Consider the following 19977-nt stretch of genomic DNA (forward strand, 5'->3'; position numbering starts at 1 on the left):
GTATGCATCGCACACCGTTGCAGGATGTTATCTATACAGACAATAGCTGCTATAGTAGCCATAGTAGCAGGTGCATTGGTGCACGTGCCGCTCACTTATTGCCACCCAAGGCTAGAAGACTGACGCTGATGAATTGGTCCCGTTTCAGTGTAGTGGCAAGAAGTGTGCCACCTAGACGAACAGACATTGAGAATCACTCCTCCGGTTAAAACGCAATTTGTCAGTGAACAGGGGACTTCTAAACCGTTAATAGGTAGGTCTGAGGGGAAGATACCACATTCAGCGAGCCATGTGTCAGAGCAACAGTAAAATCAGGCATCGAATCAGTCCCTAAACTACAAGCCTACGAACGACATCTATCAGAAATCAAAATAAAAGATTTTTCAAAAGAACTAGCAAAACAAAGCTGGGATGACGTGTATAGGCAAACCAATGTGAATATGAAATTCTCTAAATTCTCCACATTATTTAAATTGAACTTTGAAAAGGCATTTCCAAAAGTATGCATGTCTGTATCAACATCTCACAAAAACAGACGGATAACAGCAGGTATTAAGAAGTCCTCCCAAGCACTTAAATACCTTAGTTACATGAAAAAGAGTCGCAATGATCCAGAATTCTTAAATTTCTATCATAGGTACAAAAAGATCTATAGGAAGATGCTGATTGCTGCAAAAAAGTCATTTAATAACAAAATAATATACAATGCAGAGATTAAAAGCAAAGCATTCTGGGATATTATAAAAAAGGAAACGGGGAGAGGCAAACAAACGCAGAACAACATACTGCTAAGGGAGGGGGATAATGTAATAAGTGATCCACAACACTTAGCAAACTATGTAAAAGAACATTTTTCAAGAATTGCAGAGAAGTTACAGCAAAAATTCCCCAAAACAAATATAACACCTGTAAATAATGTTGCACTAAATACAATGATGTTACTTCCAACCAGAGAGAATGAAGTCAATAAAACTGTTCAAAAACTAAAAAATAAAAAGCCAGTAGGCTTAGATGAAGTACCAATGTGTGTACTGAAGCAATGCATAGAGATTATACAAGGCTCCTTAACAAATATAATAAATGAACCCTTCACATCAGGGACATTTCCAGAGCAGTTAAAAAAGGCAAGAGTTGCACCTTTACTTAAGAAAGGTAATGCAGAAGACATAGGAAATTACCAGCCCATTTCTCTGCTGTCACCATTCTGAAAAATAATAAAAGCAATTATGAAAGATAGATTAATGAATTACCTGATGAAATGCAATCTTTTAAGCGAATCACAGTTTGGTTTCCGAAGTGGCAAAAACATCTAGTCAGCCATAGTAGAATTTACAAAAGTTGTACTTGATGCTCTTGACAAAGATGGGTGTGTCACAGGCATATTTTTGGATCTTTCTGAGGCCTTTGATACAGTCGACCACAAGATTCAATTAAATAAATTAGAAGCATTAGGAATAAGAGGGGTAGCTAATGACTGGTTTCGATCATACCTAGCAGACAGGGTACAAAGAGTAGACATAACGCATACTTTAAATAGATCTAAACATTTAGTAAAACACTTACGAGAACCAAAGTACATTAATATAGGGGTTCCACAAGGTGGGATTTGAGGACCAATACTATTCCTGATATACACCAATCCTTCCCAATAGTGCTACTCACTGTCAAAAAATTATCTTCGCTGATGACAGCAATATTATAGTAACTGACAAAACAAGAGAACTCGTTGCAGAGAAAGCAACTGAAACTCTCAAGGAAGTTTACGATTGGTCAATAAGCAATAAAGTGACATTGAACATAAAGAAAACTAATGCCATGAATTTCAGTTTGAAGAGGGGAAAATGACAGCGTGAAATTAAATGTAGATGGTACCTCTATAGGCCGTGTAACAAATGCAAAATTTCTAGGAATGAATATTGATTCCCAGTTGAAGTGGTGTGAACACACAGAGGTACTTGCAAACAGAATGCCATCAGCATGTTATGCCCTTAGAATCCTATCATCAATGTGTAACATGCAGCGTCTTTTAGTTACATACTATTCATATGTACACTCATGCACGAAATATGAACGCAATTTTCAAACTCCAGAAAAGAGCCATAAGAATAATAATCAAAAATAGTAGTCGAGCTCATTGTAAAGATCTGGTCAAACCACTGGGGATTTTAGCTGCTCTGTGTGAAAACATTTTCCAGTCAGTTGTACACATCAAAAATAACATTGGTAATCACTGCACAAACAGCTCTGTCCATGACCGTGGAACAAGAGCTATACTCAACTTACAGTTACCAAGAAAAAATAAACATAAAACTCAAAACAGCGTTTTCTACCAAGGAATAAAACTGTACAATAAATTACCAAAAGAGATTAAAGAAATTGCAAAAATACACTCATTTAAAAAGGCAGCTAAAAAGTATCTGTTACGCAATACATTTTATACGTTAAAGGATTACTTAGACAAAACAGAGTTGGAGTCTGGTTAAATAAAGTTACACAGATAAATAATAATAATGATTATAAAACATCCAGTATTCCACCTAACACCTTCACATTATGTTTTTTCCCTTCTTTTTTGCCTTTTCTAAAAAAACTTACCCCCAAGCTATGTATAGCACAATACTAACACCTCTTCCTCTTTCTGAGCTCAACATCTCACTCATTATAGAGGGATGCTGACTCACTTTTTCGTGATAGCAAATGGGAAGTTGCGGTACAGAAAATGGCCCAGAGACCACCAGTGTGTGTGTGTGTGTGTGTGTGTGTAGTGAGTGAAGTGTTATGAAACAATGTGTGTGGGTAGTGTGTGCTGTGAATGGCAGTGAGATATGAGTGAACAGTGTGGCGTTACATTATGTAATAAGTTATTTGTAAAATGTATATATACCAGGAGCAAATCTAATGATTGTCCCTAACTATAATTCTGTAAGTGTATGTGTATACGAATTAGCTTATTTTAAATTGGTCTAAACTTGTAAATACTTTGGCATGTCCAATATCCTTGTAAAAAGAAATCTACGGATGAATAAAGCTACTGCTACTACCACTATTAGATTTTTTTGAGAGTAGAAAGCTGACTGGAGACTCAAAGGCTTCCGCAAAGTCTCTAGTTATGGCAGAGTAGGTGCTGTGCTGATTGGTTGTTATCGAGGTACTAAGGCAAGAAAATATTTATGGTGCTGGGTTGTAACACACAGTTGACCTAGCTCGCGCTGCTCTTGCGTGATTTCCCACTATTGAAGTCTTCTACAGGACCGTGAAGTGTTGAGCAGCCCAGGTTCAACTCTTAACTCATCCTAAGCCGATTGTGCGTAGCCTCTACTTCTAATGACCTGCCCACACGTAATGTAATCCACATATGTTCCCCGTAACATGTTGACGTTATTAATGTGTGACAGTTTGACGCAGCACGCAGTCAGTAAGACGATACCGTAGACTTCTGATCTCACGGCATTATGCAACCACACAAAGCCTCATACCTTAATACCATATTGTTTTCCTGCCACAATATAGTCCACACATAATTACAAATATTCAGGAACTCTTAACTTAAGAACATGAGTGTAGCTACTATTTTGAGTAGAAAATCCCATTGGGAGTCAAGTATGGTACCACACTAGGTATCAACGAGCTGTAAATTAATGTTTGAGCTCCACATGATTTATCAACAAAGTTAATAGTAAAGGTGCGCTCCTCCGAATTTGGACCTGTTTCTAAGAACGTTGTATTACATGTTTGGGTTGTAAGTCGCACAACAGGGACTGAGGAGGATCAGCTAAGTACCTGAAAGAATCCTGCTCCAGCCGAAGTGTAAGAGCTGTCATCTGGAACAAATGGCAACGACAGTCTTTTACCCTTTTGAGCTCTGGCCAACTGGAAAATTTTTGAATTTAGTCCAGCCTGGTAGTTTTTAGATTTATAAAAATTTTAAAATGTGTGTGAAATCTTATGGGACTTAACTGCTGAGGTCATCAGTCCCTAAGCTTACACACTACTTAACCTAAATTATCCTAACGACAAACACACACACCCTTGCCCGAGGGAGGACTCGAACCTCCGCCGGGACCAGCCGCACAGCCCATGACTGCAGCGCCCTAGACCGCTCGGTAAATCCCGCGCGGCTTAGAATTATACAGCGGCGCTTTCTCTACTCTGATAACGAAATTCCATTGACAGAATCTCTTCACACCAATACATTTAAGAATCTGATAATTGTTATATTGACGACTTCGTTCTAGCAGGAATTGGCCATCTCATGCACAGTGGTTACTATGTCATTTTCTGCAGCCGGCCGAAGTGGCCGTGGGGTTAAAGGCGCTGCAGTCTGGAACCGCAAGACCGCTACGGTCACAGGTTCGAATCCTGCCTCGGGCATGGATGTTTGTTATGTCCTTAGGTTAGTTAGGTTTAACTAGTTCTAAGTTCTAGGGGACTAATGACCTCAGCAGTTGAGTCCCATAGTGCTCAGAGCCATTTGAACCACCATGTCATTTTCTGCAAATTACGTTGATGACTCAGGCCTCAAACAGACCTTTACTGGATGCTCCACATGCGTGGGTGTTACACATCTGCAGTTCCAAATTATAATACGCTGTTTTTTTAGGTCAATGACTTCTGCTTCAAATGGCTCAAATGGCTCTGAGCACTATGGGATTTAATATCTTAGGTCATCAGTCCCCTAGAACTTAGAACTACTTAAACTTAACTAACCCAAGGACATCAGACACGTCCATGCCCGAGGCATGATTCGAACCTGCGACCGTAGCGGTCGCGCGGTTCCAAATGACTTCTGCGTTTGGCTGTATCGTATTCTGGCAGTCGCCTTCGGGGAAAGAATCTGCAGACGTTTTCTATATACGGGGAAGTACAGTGCAGCAGGAAATAATGCGTTGCGCAATGGGCATTGTGACCTTGAGTGAAACTCACGAGAGGAAGGACTTCAAAGACGGCAGTTGCCTAAAGAAAGTTACTCTCGATAACAATCTCTGGCAAATCAAATTGTCTAAGAAGAAATTCCTAGATGATGGCTGTGAGCACAGTTTTATGTCTGACAGCGCTAAAGGATGTATGCAGTCATGCGCATCCATTACAGTTGTTTACCTCGTAATACGTGAGATGTTACATAACAGCTAGATGAACATTTCAATACAACCCAGTGAAAGACTGCATTTTTTTGTGTCAATACTAATTTCCCAACAATCTCCATGGCGTATCTCCATCTGATGGCTATGAACATGGAACATTTGCAAAATACCTGCCGGCCTGGGTGGCCGAGCGGCTCTAGGTGCTACAGTCTGGAACCGCGCGGCCGCTACGGTCGCAGGTTCGAATCCTGCCTCTGGCATGAATGTGTGTGGTGTCCTTAGGTTAGTTAGGTTTAAGTAGTTCTAAGTTTTAAGGGACTGATGACCTCAGACGTTAACTCCCATAGTGCTCAAAGCCACTTGAACCACTTGCAAAATACCCAAGTGTGGCAGCCACAGCACGTTAATTGTACTCAAAACAATTATCAATAACTACATCTACATCCATTCTCTATAAGCCTCTGAGAAGTGCATGGCAAAGGGCACATTCCATTGTACCGCTTCTTTCTGTTCCATTAACGTATGGACGCGGGGAGAATGATGGTTTAAATGACTGTGAGTGACGTATTTAGTCTTACTCACGAACCTTACGGGTTGTAGTGTATTTCCATATTTATCATTTCAAACTCGTTGGCCGGCCAGTGTGGCCGAGCGATTCTAGGCACTTCAGTCTGGAACCGCGCGATCGCTACGGTCGCAGGTTCTAATCCTGCCTCGGACATGGATGTGTGTGATGTCCTTAGGTTAGTTAGGCTTCACAATAGTTATAAGTGCCCCCTCCCCCCCCCCCCCCCCAACCCCCTTGAACGATGGACCTTGCCGTTGGTGGGGAGGCTTGAGTGCCTCAACGACACAGATAGCCGTACCGTACGTACAACCACTACGGAGGGGTATCTGTTGAGAGGCCAGACAAACGTCTCGTTCCTGAAGAGGGGCAGCAGCCTTTTCAGTAGTTGCAGGGGCAACGGTCTGGATGATTGACTGATCTGGCCCTGTAGCACTAACCAAAACGGCCTTGCTGTTGTGGTACTGCGAACGGCTGAAAGCAAGAGGAACCTACGGCCGCAATTTTTCCCGAGGGCATGCAGCTTTACTGTATGATTAAATGATGCTGGCGTCCTCTTGGGAAAAATATTCCGGAGGTAAAATAGTCCCCCATTCGGATCTCCGGGCGGGGACTACTCAGGAGGACGTCGTTATCAGGAGAAAGAAAACTGGCGTTCTACGGATCGGAGCGTCGAATGTCAGATCCCTTAATCGGGCAAGTAAGTTAGGAAAATTTAAAAAGGGAAATGGATAGGTTATAGTTAGATACAGTGGGAATTAGTGAAGTTCGGTGGCAGGAGGAACAAGAATTTTGGTCAGGTGAATACAGGGCTATAAATACAAAATCAAATAGGGGTAATGCAGGAGTAGGTTTAATAATGAAAAAAAAAGTAGGAGTGCGGATAAGCTACTACAAACAGCATAGTGAACGCATTATTGTGGCCAGGATAGACACGAAGTCCACGCCTACTACAGTAGTACAAGTTTATATGCCAACTAGCTCTGCAGATGATGAAGAAATTGATGAAATGTATGATGAGATAAAAGCAATTATTCAGGTAGTGAAGGGAGACGAAAATTTAATAGTCATGGGTGACTGGAATTCGACAGTAGGAAAAGGAAGAGAAGGAAACATAGTAGGTGAATATGGATTGGGGCTAAGAAATGAAAGAGGAAGCCGCCTGGTAGAATTTTGCACAAAGCATAACTTAATAATAGCTAACACTTGGTTCAAGAATCATAAAAGAAGGTTGTATACATGGAAGAACCCTGGAGATACTAGAAGGTTTCAGATGGATTGTATAATGGTAAGACAGAGATTTAGGAACCAGGTTTTAAATTGTAAGACATTTCCAGGGGCAGATGTGGACTCTGACAACAATTTGTTGCTTATAAACTGTAGATTAAAACTGAAGAAACTGCAAAAAGGTGGGAATTTAAGGAGATGGGACATGGATAAACTGAAAGAACCAGATGTTGTAGAGAGTTTCAGTTAGAGCATAAGGGAACAATTGACAGGAATGGGGGAAAGAAATACAGTAGAAGATGAATGGGTAGCTCTGAGGGATGAAGTAGTGAACGCAGCATACGATCAAGTAGGTAAAAAGACGAGGGCTGGTAGAAACCCCAGGGTAACAGAAGAAATATTGAATTTAATAGATGAAAGGAGAAAATATAAAAATGCAGTAAATGAAGCAGACAAAAAGGAATACAAACGACTCAAAAATGAGATCAACAGGAAGTGCAAAATGGCTAAGCAGGGATGGCTAGAGGACAAATGTAAAGATGTAGAGGCTTATCTCACTAGGGGTAAGATAGATACTGCCTACAGGAAAATTAAGGAGACCTTTGGAGAAAAGAGAACCACTTGTATGAATATCAAGAGCTCAGATGTAAACCCAATTCTAAGCAAAGAAGGGAAAGCAGAAAGGTGGAAGGAGTATATAGAGGGTCTATACAGGGGCGATGTTCTTGAGGACAATATTATGGAAATGGAAGAGGATGTAGATGAAGATGAAATGGGAGATATGATACTGCGTGAAGAGTTTGACAGAGCACTGAAAGACCTAAGTCGAAACAAGGCCCCGGGAGTAGAAAACATTCCATTAAAACTACTGACAGCCTTGGGAGACCCATTCCTTACAAAACTCTACCATCTGGTGAGCAAGATGTACGAGACAGGCGAAATTCCATCAGACTTCAAGAAGAATATAATAATTCCAATCCCAAAGAAAGCAGGTGTTGACAGATGTGAAAATTGCCGAACTATCAGTTTAATAAGTCACAGCTGCAAAATACTAACGCGAATTCTTTACAGACGAATGGAAAAACTGGTAGAAGCCAACCTTGGTGATGATCAGTTTGGATTCCGTAGAAATGTTGGAACACGTGAGGCAATACTGACCCTACGACTTATCTTAGAAGAAAGATTAAGGAAAGGCAAACCTACGTTTGTAGACTTAGAGAAACTTGTAGACTTAGAGAAAGCTTTTGACAATGTTGACTGGAATACTCTCTTTCAAATTCTGAAGGTAAAGGTAGGGTAAAATACAGGGAGCGAAAGGCTATTTACAACTTGTACAGAAAGCAGATGGCAGTTATAAGAGTCGATGGACATGAAAGGGAAGCAGTGGTTGGGAAGGGAGTGAGACAGGTTTGTAGCCTCTCCCCGATGCTATTCAATCTGTATATTGAGCAAGCAGTAAAGGAAACAAAAGAAAAGTTCGTAGTAGGTATTAAAATCCATGGAGAAGAAATAAAAACTTTGAGGTTCGCCGATGACATTGTAATTCTGTCAGAGACAGCAAAGGACTTGGAAGAGCAGTTGAACGGAATGGACAGTGTCTTGAAAGGACGGTATAAGATGAACAGCAACAAAAGCATAACGAGGATAATGGAATTTAGTCTAATTAAGTCGGGTGATGCTGAGGGAATTAGATTAGGAAATGAGACACTAAAAGTAGTAAAGGAGTTTTGCTATTTGGGGAGCAAAATAACTGACGATGGTCAAAATAGAGAGGATATAAAATGTAGACTGGCAATGGCAAGGAAAGCGTTTCTGAAGAAGAGAAATTTGTTAACATCGAGTATAGATTTAAGTGTCAGGAAGTAGTTTCTGAAAGTATTTGTATGGAGTGTAGCCATGTATGGAAGTGAAACATGGACGACAAATAGTTTAGACAAGAAGAGAATAGAAGCTTTCGAAATGTGGTGCTACAGAAGAATGCTGAAGATTAGATGGGTAGATTACATAACTAATGAAGAGGTATTGAATAGAATTGGGGAGAAGAGGAGTTTGTGGCACAACTTGACTAGAAGAAGGAATCGGTTGGTAGGACATGTTCTGAGGCATCAAGGGATCACCAATTTAGCACTGGAGGGCAGCGTGGAGGGTAAAAATCGTAGAGGGAGACCAAGAGATGAATACACTAAGCAGATTCAGAAGGATGTAGGCTGCAGTAGGTACTGAGAGATGAAGCAGCTTGCACAGGATAGAGTAGCATGGAGAGCTGCATCAAACCAGTCTCTGGACTGAAGACCACAACAACAACAACAACAACAGTTATGAGTTCTAGGGGACTGATGATCTCAGATGTTAAGTCCCACAGCGCTCATAGAATTTGAATCATTTACTTGAAACTTTCTCTGGATGGCTTGCGTCATCTTCAACTGTCTGCCAGTTCAGTTTCTTCAGTATGTCTGTGACATTCTCCCAAGGGTCAAACAGACCTGCGGCCATTCGTATTGGCATTCTCTGCATACGTTTAGTCACTCTGAAATCTTATGATGATCCGACAGAATATTTGTGCAGCTTTTTTCACACAGTATTTCATTATAGATAACTCCATCATCATTGTCTGCAAGGTCATTAACGTACGACGCGAACAGCAAGGACCACAAAAATACTTCCCTGGAGCACAACCGAAGTTACTTCCGCATCTCTTGAAGACTCTCAATCCAAGATCACAAGCTTCATGCTCTCAACCAAGAAATCCCCAGTCCAATCGAAAATCTCGCTTGGTACCCCATACGACAGTTCTTTCAATAAAAAGTGTCGTTGTGGTACTGAATCAAATGCTTTTCTGGAGTCGAGAAATGCTGAAAAATTCTTTACATGTGAGACTAGGGGGAAGTACTAGGGTGCAACATCAAGTGAATAGATGGAATATTCCAACAATTCGTACCTCACTTCTGTCTGTTTCCGCATTGGTAAACATCTTTGTGGGCAATTGTTTTTACATCTGCACCTGAATGTATACTCCACAAGCCACCGTACGGTGCGTGGCAGAGGGTATCCTATACCACTACTAGTCATTTTCTTTCCTGTTCCACTCGCAAATGCCGGCCGGGGTGGCCGAGCGGTTCTAGACGCCACAGTCTGGAACCGCGCGACCGCTACGGTCGCAGGTTCGAATCCTGCCTCGGTCATGGATGTGTGTGATGTCCTTAGGTTAGTAAGGTTTAAGTAGTTCTAAGTTCTAGGGGACTGATGACCTCAGAAGTTAAGTCCCATAGTGCTCAGAGCCATTTGAATTTGAACCACTCCCAAGTACAACGAGGGAAAGAAGGACTACGTACATGCCTCCGTGTGAGTCCTAATTTCTGTTATCACATCTTCGTAGTCCTTACCCGAAATCTAGGTTGGCGCCAGCAGAATCTATCTGCAGTCAACTTCAAATGCCGGTTCTTTAATTTTGCTCAGTAGCGTTCCTCGAATAGAACGTCGCCTTCCCTTTAGGAATTTCCATTTGAGTTCCCAAAGCATCTCAATAATTCTTATGTGTTGTTCGAATCTACCAGTAACAGATTTAGCAGCCCGCGTCTGAATTGTTTCGTTGCCTTCCTTTAATTGGACCTGATACGGATCACAAACACCCGAGCACTAATCAAGAAAGAGACGCACTACATTTAGAGCTAGCTGCCATCCATCACACGAACTAGAAAATTGTCTAACTCATCTTGTATCTTGTCACTCAACGACCAAACGTTCCGGTACACCACATCATCATCAGCAAACAGCCGCAGATTGTTGCTCACCCCGTTTCAGACGCAACATAGATTTTTGTTTTTTGTTTTGCTGTCTGTACTTCTTCTCATACATTCGTCTTTTTTCAAGCTGTTCAAGAATACTTAAGAAATATTTAAGGATCTATACACATTTTATATCCTAGAGAAAACTTATCTCGTATTTTTCAACACATTAAAACTTCGCTTTTTTGCCACCGAGGCTACAGCCCTTCCAACCTCTGTTTTCTAGTCAGTTCTGTGAAGAGTTGTGGATGTCCAACCATTTAGCACCTAGGTGTAGTTTCGCTGTCCTGCTACCTCTTCCCGTAGATGCTCACGACAGTAGCACGTGAACATTCGACCAGCTTCGCCGTTTTCCAGAGACTCGTTCACAGCTCTGCGTAATAATAATCTGCCGTCGTTTGCCAAAGTCGCTTATCTCACTGGATTTCCCCATTAGCACCCCATATCTTCGCTAGGGCGATCCCTCATCCGTGCCTGTTCCGCTTACATACTTTTTCTACCGCATCACGCCGAAAAGCCACCAGTCGACATACAACGTCGCGGTGGGCAGTGGTCTTAATGCTTCGGCTCATCAGTGTAAATTCAGTTCATAAACAGAGCAAGATCCACCACAAGCTGATCGTAGCCATGTGTGCCAGACTGCTAACATTTGACAAGAAAACCTAAGCAACTGCAAAACTCAAATGTAACACGCAAAGTCGTAAAGAAAAAGTATACATTACCTTGTGTTGCTGAGCAGACAAATAAGAGGAGCGATATACGCATGTTGCTCTCACGTCCTCTATACGAACTTACTGCTGCACTTACGCATAGCTCTCTTTCTTCTTTTTAGTGCATCTTATTGTAGCGAAGCTCATTATCACTTCTTACCAGTGTCACGCCTTCTAAACACAGCAGTGATAAAACAAACTACATCAGACAACAGTCTGGCCATTACATAAAATTTCTCATGACTACTTTCTGGCCAACACGGTCTGCATGCTCGCAACAACAACAACAAACACACTCCACCGGACTTCTACCCTCTGACTGCTCCTTCCTCCTTTCGAAAGCTAGTCTGTCCAAGTAATGCGACCACGCCCTCAATGTTCATTGGCAGAGCCAAACTCCCTCAGTAGTTCACGGGCAAGGACTAAGTGTAGCCGATGTAGCAGAGAAAATGCGGAAGTAGGTCATTGTGTTACTGGTACAAAAGCAAAAGTGCGTGCCGTCAATACACATATAAGTACACTGAAGAGCCAAAGAAATTGGTACACCTGCCTAATATCGTGTAGGTTCCCCACAGGTACGCAGAAGTGCCATGGACTCGACTAATGTCTGAGATGGAGGTGGAGGGAACTGACACCATGAATCCTGCAGGGCTGTCCATAAATCCGTAAGAGTACGAGGAAGTGGTGATCTCTTCTGAACAGCACTTTGCAAGGCATCCCAGATATACTCAATAATGTTATGTCTGGGGAGTTCGGTGGCCGGCGGAAGTGTTTAAACTCAGGAGAGTGTTCTTGGAGCAGTTCTGGACTTGTGGGGTGTTGCATTGTCCTGCTGTAATTTCCCAAGTCCGTCGGAATGCACAATGGGCATGAACGGATGCAGGTGATCAGACAGGATGCCTATGTACATGTCACCTGTGAGAGTCGTACCTAGACGAATCAGGAGTCTCATATCACTCCAACTGCACACACCTGCGAGCTAACATCCCAAAGATGTTCGGGCTCACATGCGGTTCCTTTTCGTCGAAATGTCTTGGCTCAAACTAGTGTAGGGGTTGAACCGCGCGTGTCGCATTACACGCCCTAAATTAGACACTTGCGACCCTTTGGTTAAATTGTCTGGCTGATGGCAAGTTTGCGAAATACAAAATTAACATAACGTGTAATAGCAGTAATAATAATATCGGGAACTAAATTAACGACCCATAAATGATGAAGGCCACACAGTTGCGATTTAGTTAGAATGATGTTTATTCAGAAAGCAAACTATAGCGAAAGTGGTCGTATTTAGAGTTACTGTTACACTCGAATGCATATCCATTTGACACAGTTCGATCATTCACAATCTCATCGCGAAATACAAGATATTTACGCAAAAAGTTAGAGTTCACACCAGGCGCGTAGCTGCTCGCCGCTCAGAGACTAAGTCCCGCGATACCACACAACGCGAAATTTTCTAAGTCGTTTCACCTCCTAGCTGCCTAAAGACCGACCGACAATGGACATGAACGGATGCAGGTGATCAGAGAGGATGCCTATGTACATGTCACCTGTCAGAGTCGTATCTAGACGAATCAAGAGTCTCATATCACTCCAGCTGCACACACCTGCGAGCTAACATCCCAAAGATATGTGTGTGTGTATGTGTGTGTGTGTGTGTGTGTGTGTGTGTGTGTGTGTGTGAAATAATATTTATTTTGGTATGCTTCTTTTTTTGTGGCTGCATGTGTGGGAGGGACGATTTTATCTTGTCACTTCTTTGATTAAATGTAGTAGGGAGCCTGTGCTGATGGGTTTTTGCTCGTTTATCACATGTTTGTTTTCAGCGATGGCTTTCTAAATGTGGAAGTTTTCTTGCATTTGTATAAGGTATTTGTCATGGTTGTTTATTCTATATATTACTACATGATAGCAAAAACCAGCCACCAGACCTGTTTACAACCTATAGGTGCATTGCTCCAAAAGGTAAACTAAATAGTAAAAATACGCACATATTCCAGGTCACTGAAGATGCCTTGCAAGAATAAAGGCGAAACGAGTATGGCACGAAAATTGTGCTTCATTCAGTTGTAGTCAGACGGTCCTTAATGTAAAAAGTATCAATATAAAGGATCATATGTAATTTGGTCATTAAAAGTGACAGCTTTGAAGCTGGTGGATGGTCATTGGTGCATGTACAAGTGCTTCAATATGCCTCCACAATACATCCCACACATGCTCAATGGGATTTAGCTCAGGGGAACGGCCAGGCTAGTCAATTCGCCGAATGGAGCTCCTCCTACTGGACCACCAAAGTTAGCGTGTTCGATAGAGCAACTGCGCTGGGGGTGGAGCGAAACGCCCTACCACAACTCCTAATCCAACCTTGTGGCCAGCGATACAGATAGCCGTACCGTAGGTGCAACCACAACGGAGGGGTATCTGTTGAGAGGCCAGACAAACGTGTGGTTCCTGAAGAGGGGCAGCAGCCTTTTCAGTAGTTGCAGGGGCAACAGTCTGGATGATTGACTGATCTGGCCTTGTAACACTAACCAAAACGGCCTTGCTGTGCTGGTACTGCGAACGGCTGAATGCAAGGGGAAACTACAGCCGTAATTTTTTCCGAGGGCATGCAGCTTTACTGTGAAAGCTGCGTCAGACCAGTCTCAGGACTGAAGACCACAACAACAACAAATGTGTGATTTCCGTTCGTCTTATTGCATATTTCCTTCAATTACCTTCTGTACTATACTGTATTAGTTCTTTGTATCTATGACCGAACTTTCAAAGAGCAATGTTATTTGGCAATGAAACATAATGCAAAAGTTACTTTCGTTATTAGGACTGGCACACCAGTTTCGTAATGGTAATTTTGGAGCTTCGAGGAAATATTTCTATGCTACGATGTTTCTGACGTTGAAGTATGCTAAACTAACTCACTGATTCTGGTTTAGAAATGTACTTAACATTTTGCAGGAACTACTACGTCTGTCCTCTTTTCTTTTAAAGCCTAATATTTGTACGCTTAAATAAGATATCGTAATTCTGTGACACATTTTCCATACTCTTGGATATTTATAAATGTTCCGGTATTTATTAATTTTCTGGTGTGTTGGTCATAAATCCTAGTGAAATGCAGACTGTATTTTATATGGTGGCACTTATATGGTGGCCTACAGATTAACGTGGACACCGAACCACGGTTTATCTTGACACTTTGGACAATAACAGATCATTGCCAGACGTAAAAGCAACAATTGTTGACACAAAATCTTTAATGGTAAAAAGCACTGAATTTGAACAGTTCTCGGGTATCCGACCGGGTAGCGTCGTAATTTCTCCACAATATTTCGGCAGACGTACACGCTGCCATCTTCAGGTGGTTCCTGACGAATGCTGTGCTGTTCCTCTCGGCGCCCTATATATACTACACCCTCCACCGTTCCTCTTCTGGAGTCTTCGGTGAGGCCGGCGCGACGGGTACTGGAAGTGGTGTGGGTAGCGGCGCCTGGGTCTGAACTGGGGTCTGCAGTCTCCCTGCTAACGCCGTCGGGGGCGGTCCTCGATCTCTGGGACCGCATCTTTCTCTCCAGGCTGAGTGCAGGGTTCCAAGCGTGACTAAGTTTGAGGCCGCTGTCTTAATTAATTAGATCGTCCTGTAGTCGGATTTCGATGGTCTCTTTAGTAACGCATTCCCAGAAGTAGGAGGATTGATGGAGTATTTTTGTTTTTTGATAGTCCATAGTATGGCCGGTCTTTATACAATGGTCAGCCACGGCTGATTTAGTGGCCTGGCGTAATTCGGTACGGCGCTTGTGTTCGCGGCACCTCTCTTCTACAGTGCGGACTGTCTCCCCAATGTATGATTTTCGGCACTGACAGGGAATTTGATAAACGCCTGGTTTTCGAAGGCCTAGGTCATCTTTCACTGAATCCAGTAGAGTCAAGGTTTTTGCAGGGGGTTGGAATACACATTTCACATTGTGTTTCCCCAGGATTCTATCGATTTTTCTTGAGGTTTTTCCGACAAACGGAATGCACGCCAATGACTTGTGTTCTTCTGTTTCTTCTTCTTGTTCTCTTGGCGCAGTCTAGTACTGAACACCCAAACTTCGGATCTCTAGGCCGAAACTTTTCCACCTAGCCAACGAGCCAAGTTTTCTGAAATGTCAATATGTAAGCCTTTCTTTTACAGTTTAACAACTATATGAATCTTGTTTCAGGGGGACATGGCACTTTCGTGGGTTTCTTGAACACCTTCGTACATGTCATAATGTACACTTACTACCTGATGACTATTGTCAACCCTGAGTACAAGAAGTCAATTTGGTGGAAGAAACATATCACTCAGCTACAAATGGTAAGACAATTTGAAATTGCACATTTTTTGTAAAATCATTGTACATTTAAGTAATAGCAATGAACGTTCCTAACATGACTGATCATTCTGTACTTATTTCGCAAATTTTACAGCATTTTTGTATCTTTGAATGGCTATAAAACATATCTACCATCTTCATCCTTCTAAATATGCGTATTATTAATCCACCTAATAGAATCGAAATTACAGATCCAGTGATTCATTGTTCGCGATCTTTTACCTATGTCTTTCAGTCACTGGGAATTTATAGCCTGCACAGTCCTATAAACGTACTCTGAAGGGGGAATCAGTAGTAAGAAAGTACAACGATGTGGCCGTCATGGTGGCTTATAGTTTGTCTTTTTGATTTATTTATTTATTTTTTATTTTATATATATATATATATATATATATATATATATATATATATATATATATATATATATTTAAATGTGTGAACTGCGGTTTATATCAACAATTTTCACATGGCGCGTTCCTAACGAGAATAAATTAAAAAGGCGATCCCTTTTGCACGTAATATACAGAAAAACACATGCAACGTCGACTCAATATTAGTGAAGAAAAATGCTCTCTTTCATTATCTTTTGTCATAGTCAGTGTATATAACACCTGTTATCGTTGAAAAGGGGAAAATCAAACATTTCATACTTGATGCACTACTAACACTTTTTGGGCCCACTTCGGTAAGAGTCACTTCGTACATAGACCAACAGCCATTCCAAGAGTACGCCTTCGATAGTTGCATCACTATATTACAACAACCTCCAATGTACATTGATTGTTGTTGTTCAGCATTGGGTGCATGGTAACAGAGTCAGTAGCGATGTACCAACGTATTTTTGGAAACTGAGAAAGACTAAAAGAATCATCAAAGCAGAGTGAAATTTAAGGTGTTGTTAGATAGGGTGTATTATTCATATAGCTACAAATAGTAATCGACTCTACATGACTAATTCCACCACCTGACCTTTATAGAGAAGGCTGTAGAGGTGCCAAAAAAAGTGATGTGTAGTCATCAACAGTATGTAAATTGTCCGATATGAATCACCGTACCAAGCCAATGTCGAAGCTCGCCACACACGTGAAATAAAAATTGCGAACTAGAATGACGACAAGGCATGCATATTGAGAATTACGCATCTGTACATGTATGCTCATATCTACATCTACATCTTCGTGATTACTCTGAAATTCACAATTAAGTGCCTGGCAGACGGTTGATCGAACCACCTTCAAGTTATTTCTCTACTGTTCCACACTCGAACACCACGCGGGAGAAACGAACGCTCAAATCTTTTTGTGTGAGCTCTGATTTCTCTTATTTTATTATGATCATCATTCTTCCGCTATGTGTCCGGACGCCAACAAAATATTTTCACATTCTGAGGAGAACATTGGTGATTAAAAATTCCTTAGAATATCCTGTTGCAACGAAAAACTCCTTGTGGAATATTTACTTCGTCTTCTTTGGTGAAGGAATTTCAGTGAACCGTATTTAGTAAACCTCATTTAGTGGCTCTGTCATCAATGTTATCGCGCAGTGAAGGTATTGATTACGTCTTTCCGCTGGTGTCCTTTATATACGACCAGAATCTCTTTGGATTTTCTGCCAGGTTTCGAGACAGAGTTTCGTTGTGGAAAGTATTAAAAGCATCTCGCATTGAAGTTTGCGCTACAGTTAGAGCTTCTGTGAAACTTCGTCAGTCTTGAGGGTTTTGCGCTGGCTTGTAATGGCGTGTTATAGCGCGATCTATATGGGCATCTAATGGCACTGAACTGAAGATAAAATAACTTATCCGATCTTGATCGAAAATGTGACGACTACACGGAATGGCAGACATCTCATTGATACTGAGCTATCTCCCTGCTTCTAACGACTTCTAAATAAGGAATCGAGGATAGTGTTTCATGTCCCGTCGATGCCGAGGTCATTATATACGGAGCACAAGTGCGGATCTGTTAAGGATGGGGAAAGTCAGTTGCAACTTTATTTCTGAAGACTCATTCCAGCTTTCGTGAGCGAGGGAAACCACTGAAAACCGAAAGCTCGATGCAGGATGGGAATCTGCATCCAGAACTTCTCAAATATGACTTCAGTCTCTCAAGCACAGCAATGCAACGCTCACTCTAACTAATCTCGACGTCGAAGAAATGGTAAACTCTACCTTTTTACGTGTCATACACAACAACCTGCTCCATTTCTGAGAGTATATGATGTATATTTCGTTCATTGAACATTCCTTCCACGTAGTTATTATTTTCTGAAGTTTCGCTTCCATGTCTGATGTGTTTCTAAATTGCTAAGAGAGAGAATGTGGGGCTCATTCCCGAAAAAGTACACTACTGCCTCATTTCCCAATCCTTGTACAACTAAGCTAGCTTCTAATAATCTCGTCGAAAACAGTTATTAAACTCTGGCCTTTTTTCGCTCCCTTTTACCATGTTTTTATTTGGCTGCTTTCTTGCCAGTCTGTCTGTTCGGTAAAAATTTTGCAATTAATTTTAAACTAAGCTCCTGATAAGCTGGAGCCTTGGAATTTAGAACATATCTGAGAACAGCATGAAAATGGAATATTAATTCACTCTCTTGTCGGTCTATCCTGTAGGAGTGGAGTGTGGGTGAGAAAGTTTGGTAACAGCTGATATCTCAGTTGTCCTGCAGGACCGAAGTAGTGTAGTGTCACAATGCGTTTCAGACGGTATGTGAGTGAATGGTCACAGCTGAGCAGAGAGAGGGAGGAAGAGGAGATGGACAGAGAGAAGAACAGGAGGAGAATTGCGCAATATATGACATACGCATACAAATATGAAGCCACATATAAAAAGCTAATACATAATATGCCATTAAAATGTTTAAAATCCATTGAAAAATTTCACACACACAAGACTAAAAAGTAAAAAATATTTGTGTAAATAAAAATAATTTTTTATATTACACGTTTTTAAATTGGAATAAAAAGTATAAAATAATTTCTCCCGCACAAATTACTAACCTCGCACAGATACTCCTGAAAATTTGTCCTTGTAAATTTTTAATAGCTCTGACAATATTTGCAAGATTTAGAACGAAAGACGTTGGGCTCATGCAGTACATAATTTATGGATGCTATTAAAAATTCAGAAGCAAACATTTTCATTATTATCTGTATGGTGTTAGAAATTTGTATAGGGCTAGGAAAAATCATTTTATACTTTTTGGTTCTAATTACAAACGTCTTATATTAAAAATTAATGTTTATTTAAATAACTATTGATGTTTGCACTGAATGAATCTCAAAGAGCCCGTGACTCCCGTGCCACGTGTGCATGCAGTACTATATGTGATGGTGCCTTGTTGCAGACGCAGTTCATGATGATCACGGTGCACGCGTCGCAGCTGTTGTTCCGGGACTGCGGGTACCCGCAGTGGGTCGGCTACATCGTCGTGCCGCAGAACGCCTTTATGTTCGTCCTCTTCTACGACTTCTACCGAAAAGCTTACTGCGGCGAAAAGAAGAATGTGTGATGTGGGGACTTTGTGAAGTTATGCTGGACTTTGTGCGATGTTAGACCTCGGACACACTTTTGCAGCTGGCAATGCATCTCGCTTCCGGCACGATGATTGGGAGCGTTTCAAACTATCATTTCACAGCGTAATGAAATTTTTGTTTACAACGATTCTTGTCCCTTTTTGTTATTTTATTGAGATTTTGTTAGTAAGGTTTTAAAGTACTTGGTAGGGAACCAGTAAATGAAGTAGAGGAAGAGATGTATTCATCATTCCACTATGGATCAAGAAACGAACGGAACAGACCATCGCAGGGATCGAACGAAGTACTGAAAAACAGAAAAAAACTTTAACCACAAAGAAAAACAGTGATATTTCATGTGTATGTAAACTACTGCGCAGAACTGCAAGAATCATAAAACAAGAAAAGTGTCAGAAAATTTTAAGTGTGAACATTTTTGTTCAGGCCTAAAGTGACTGCTTAAGACAGGGAATACAAGTAATATCCATAACTAGCAACAAATTCGTAAATTACTTCTTTACTGGCTAAATCAATGGCAAAACTTTTGGAGTATTTCAAATAACGCGAAACAATTCCCAAATAGCGATATGGATTTATGCGAAACAGGTGATGTAACAGCTGAACCCCTGCGGCAGGTTGCGGGTATTCTTAACATGCTACGTAATTGTAAAGAAAAGGTCAAAAATTCGCTATCAGATCTTTAAAAAGCACTTCCGTAGCATTTGGTCTTGATTATGCGT

At 41.3% G+C, this 19977-nt stretch overlaps 1 protein-coding gene across 1 annotated transcript in view; it reads left to right on the top strand.

The window, feature by feature from the left end:
• The window catches only part of LOC124555576 (elongation of very long chain fatty acids protein 7-like), a 127213-nt gene extending 107513 nt beyond the window's left edge, over positions 1-19700 (top strand). Inside the window, exons 8-9 of the mRNA XM_047129538.1 lie at positions 15571-15707; positions 19069-19700. Of these exons, the coding sequence (XP_046985494.1) occupies positions 15571-15707; positions 19069-19233 (302 nt within the window). The 3' untranslated portion in view covers positions 19234-19700. The remainder of the gene's footprint in view (positions 1-15570; positions 15708-19068) is intronic.
• Positions 19701-19977: the final 277 nt, after the last annotated feature.

This window comes from Schistocerca americana, chromosome X (genome assembly GCF_021461395.2).
Source record: "Schistocerca americana isolate TAMUIC-IGC-003095 chromosome X, iqSchAmer2.1, whole genome shotgun sequence".
Lineage (NCBI taxonomy): Eukaryota > Metazoa > Arthropoda > Insecta > Orthoptera > Acrididae > Schistocerca > Schistocerca americana.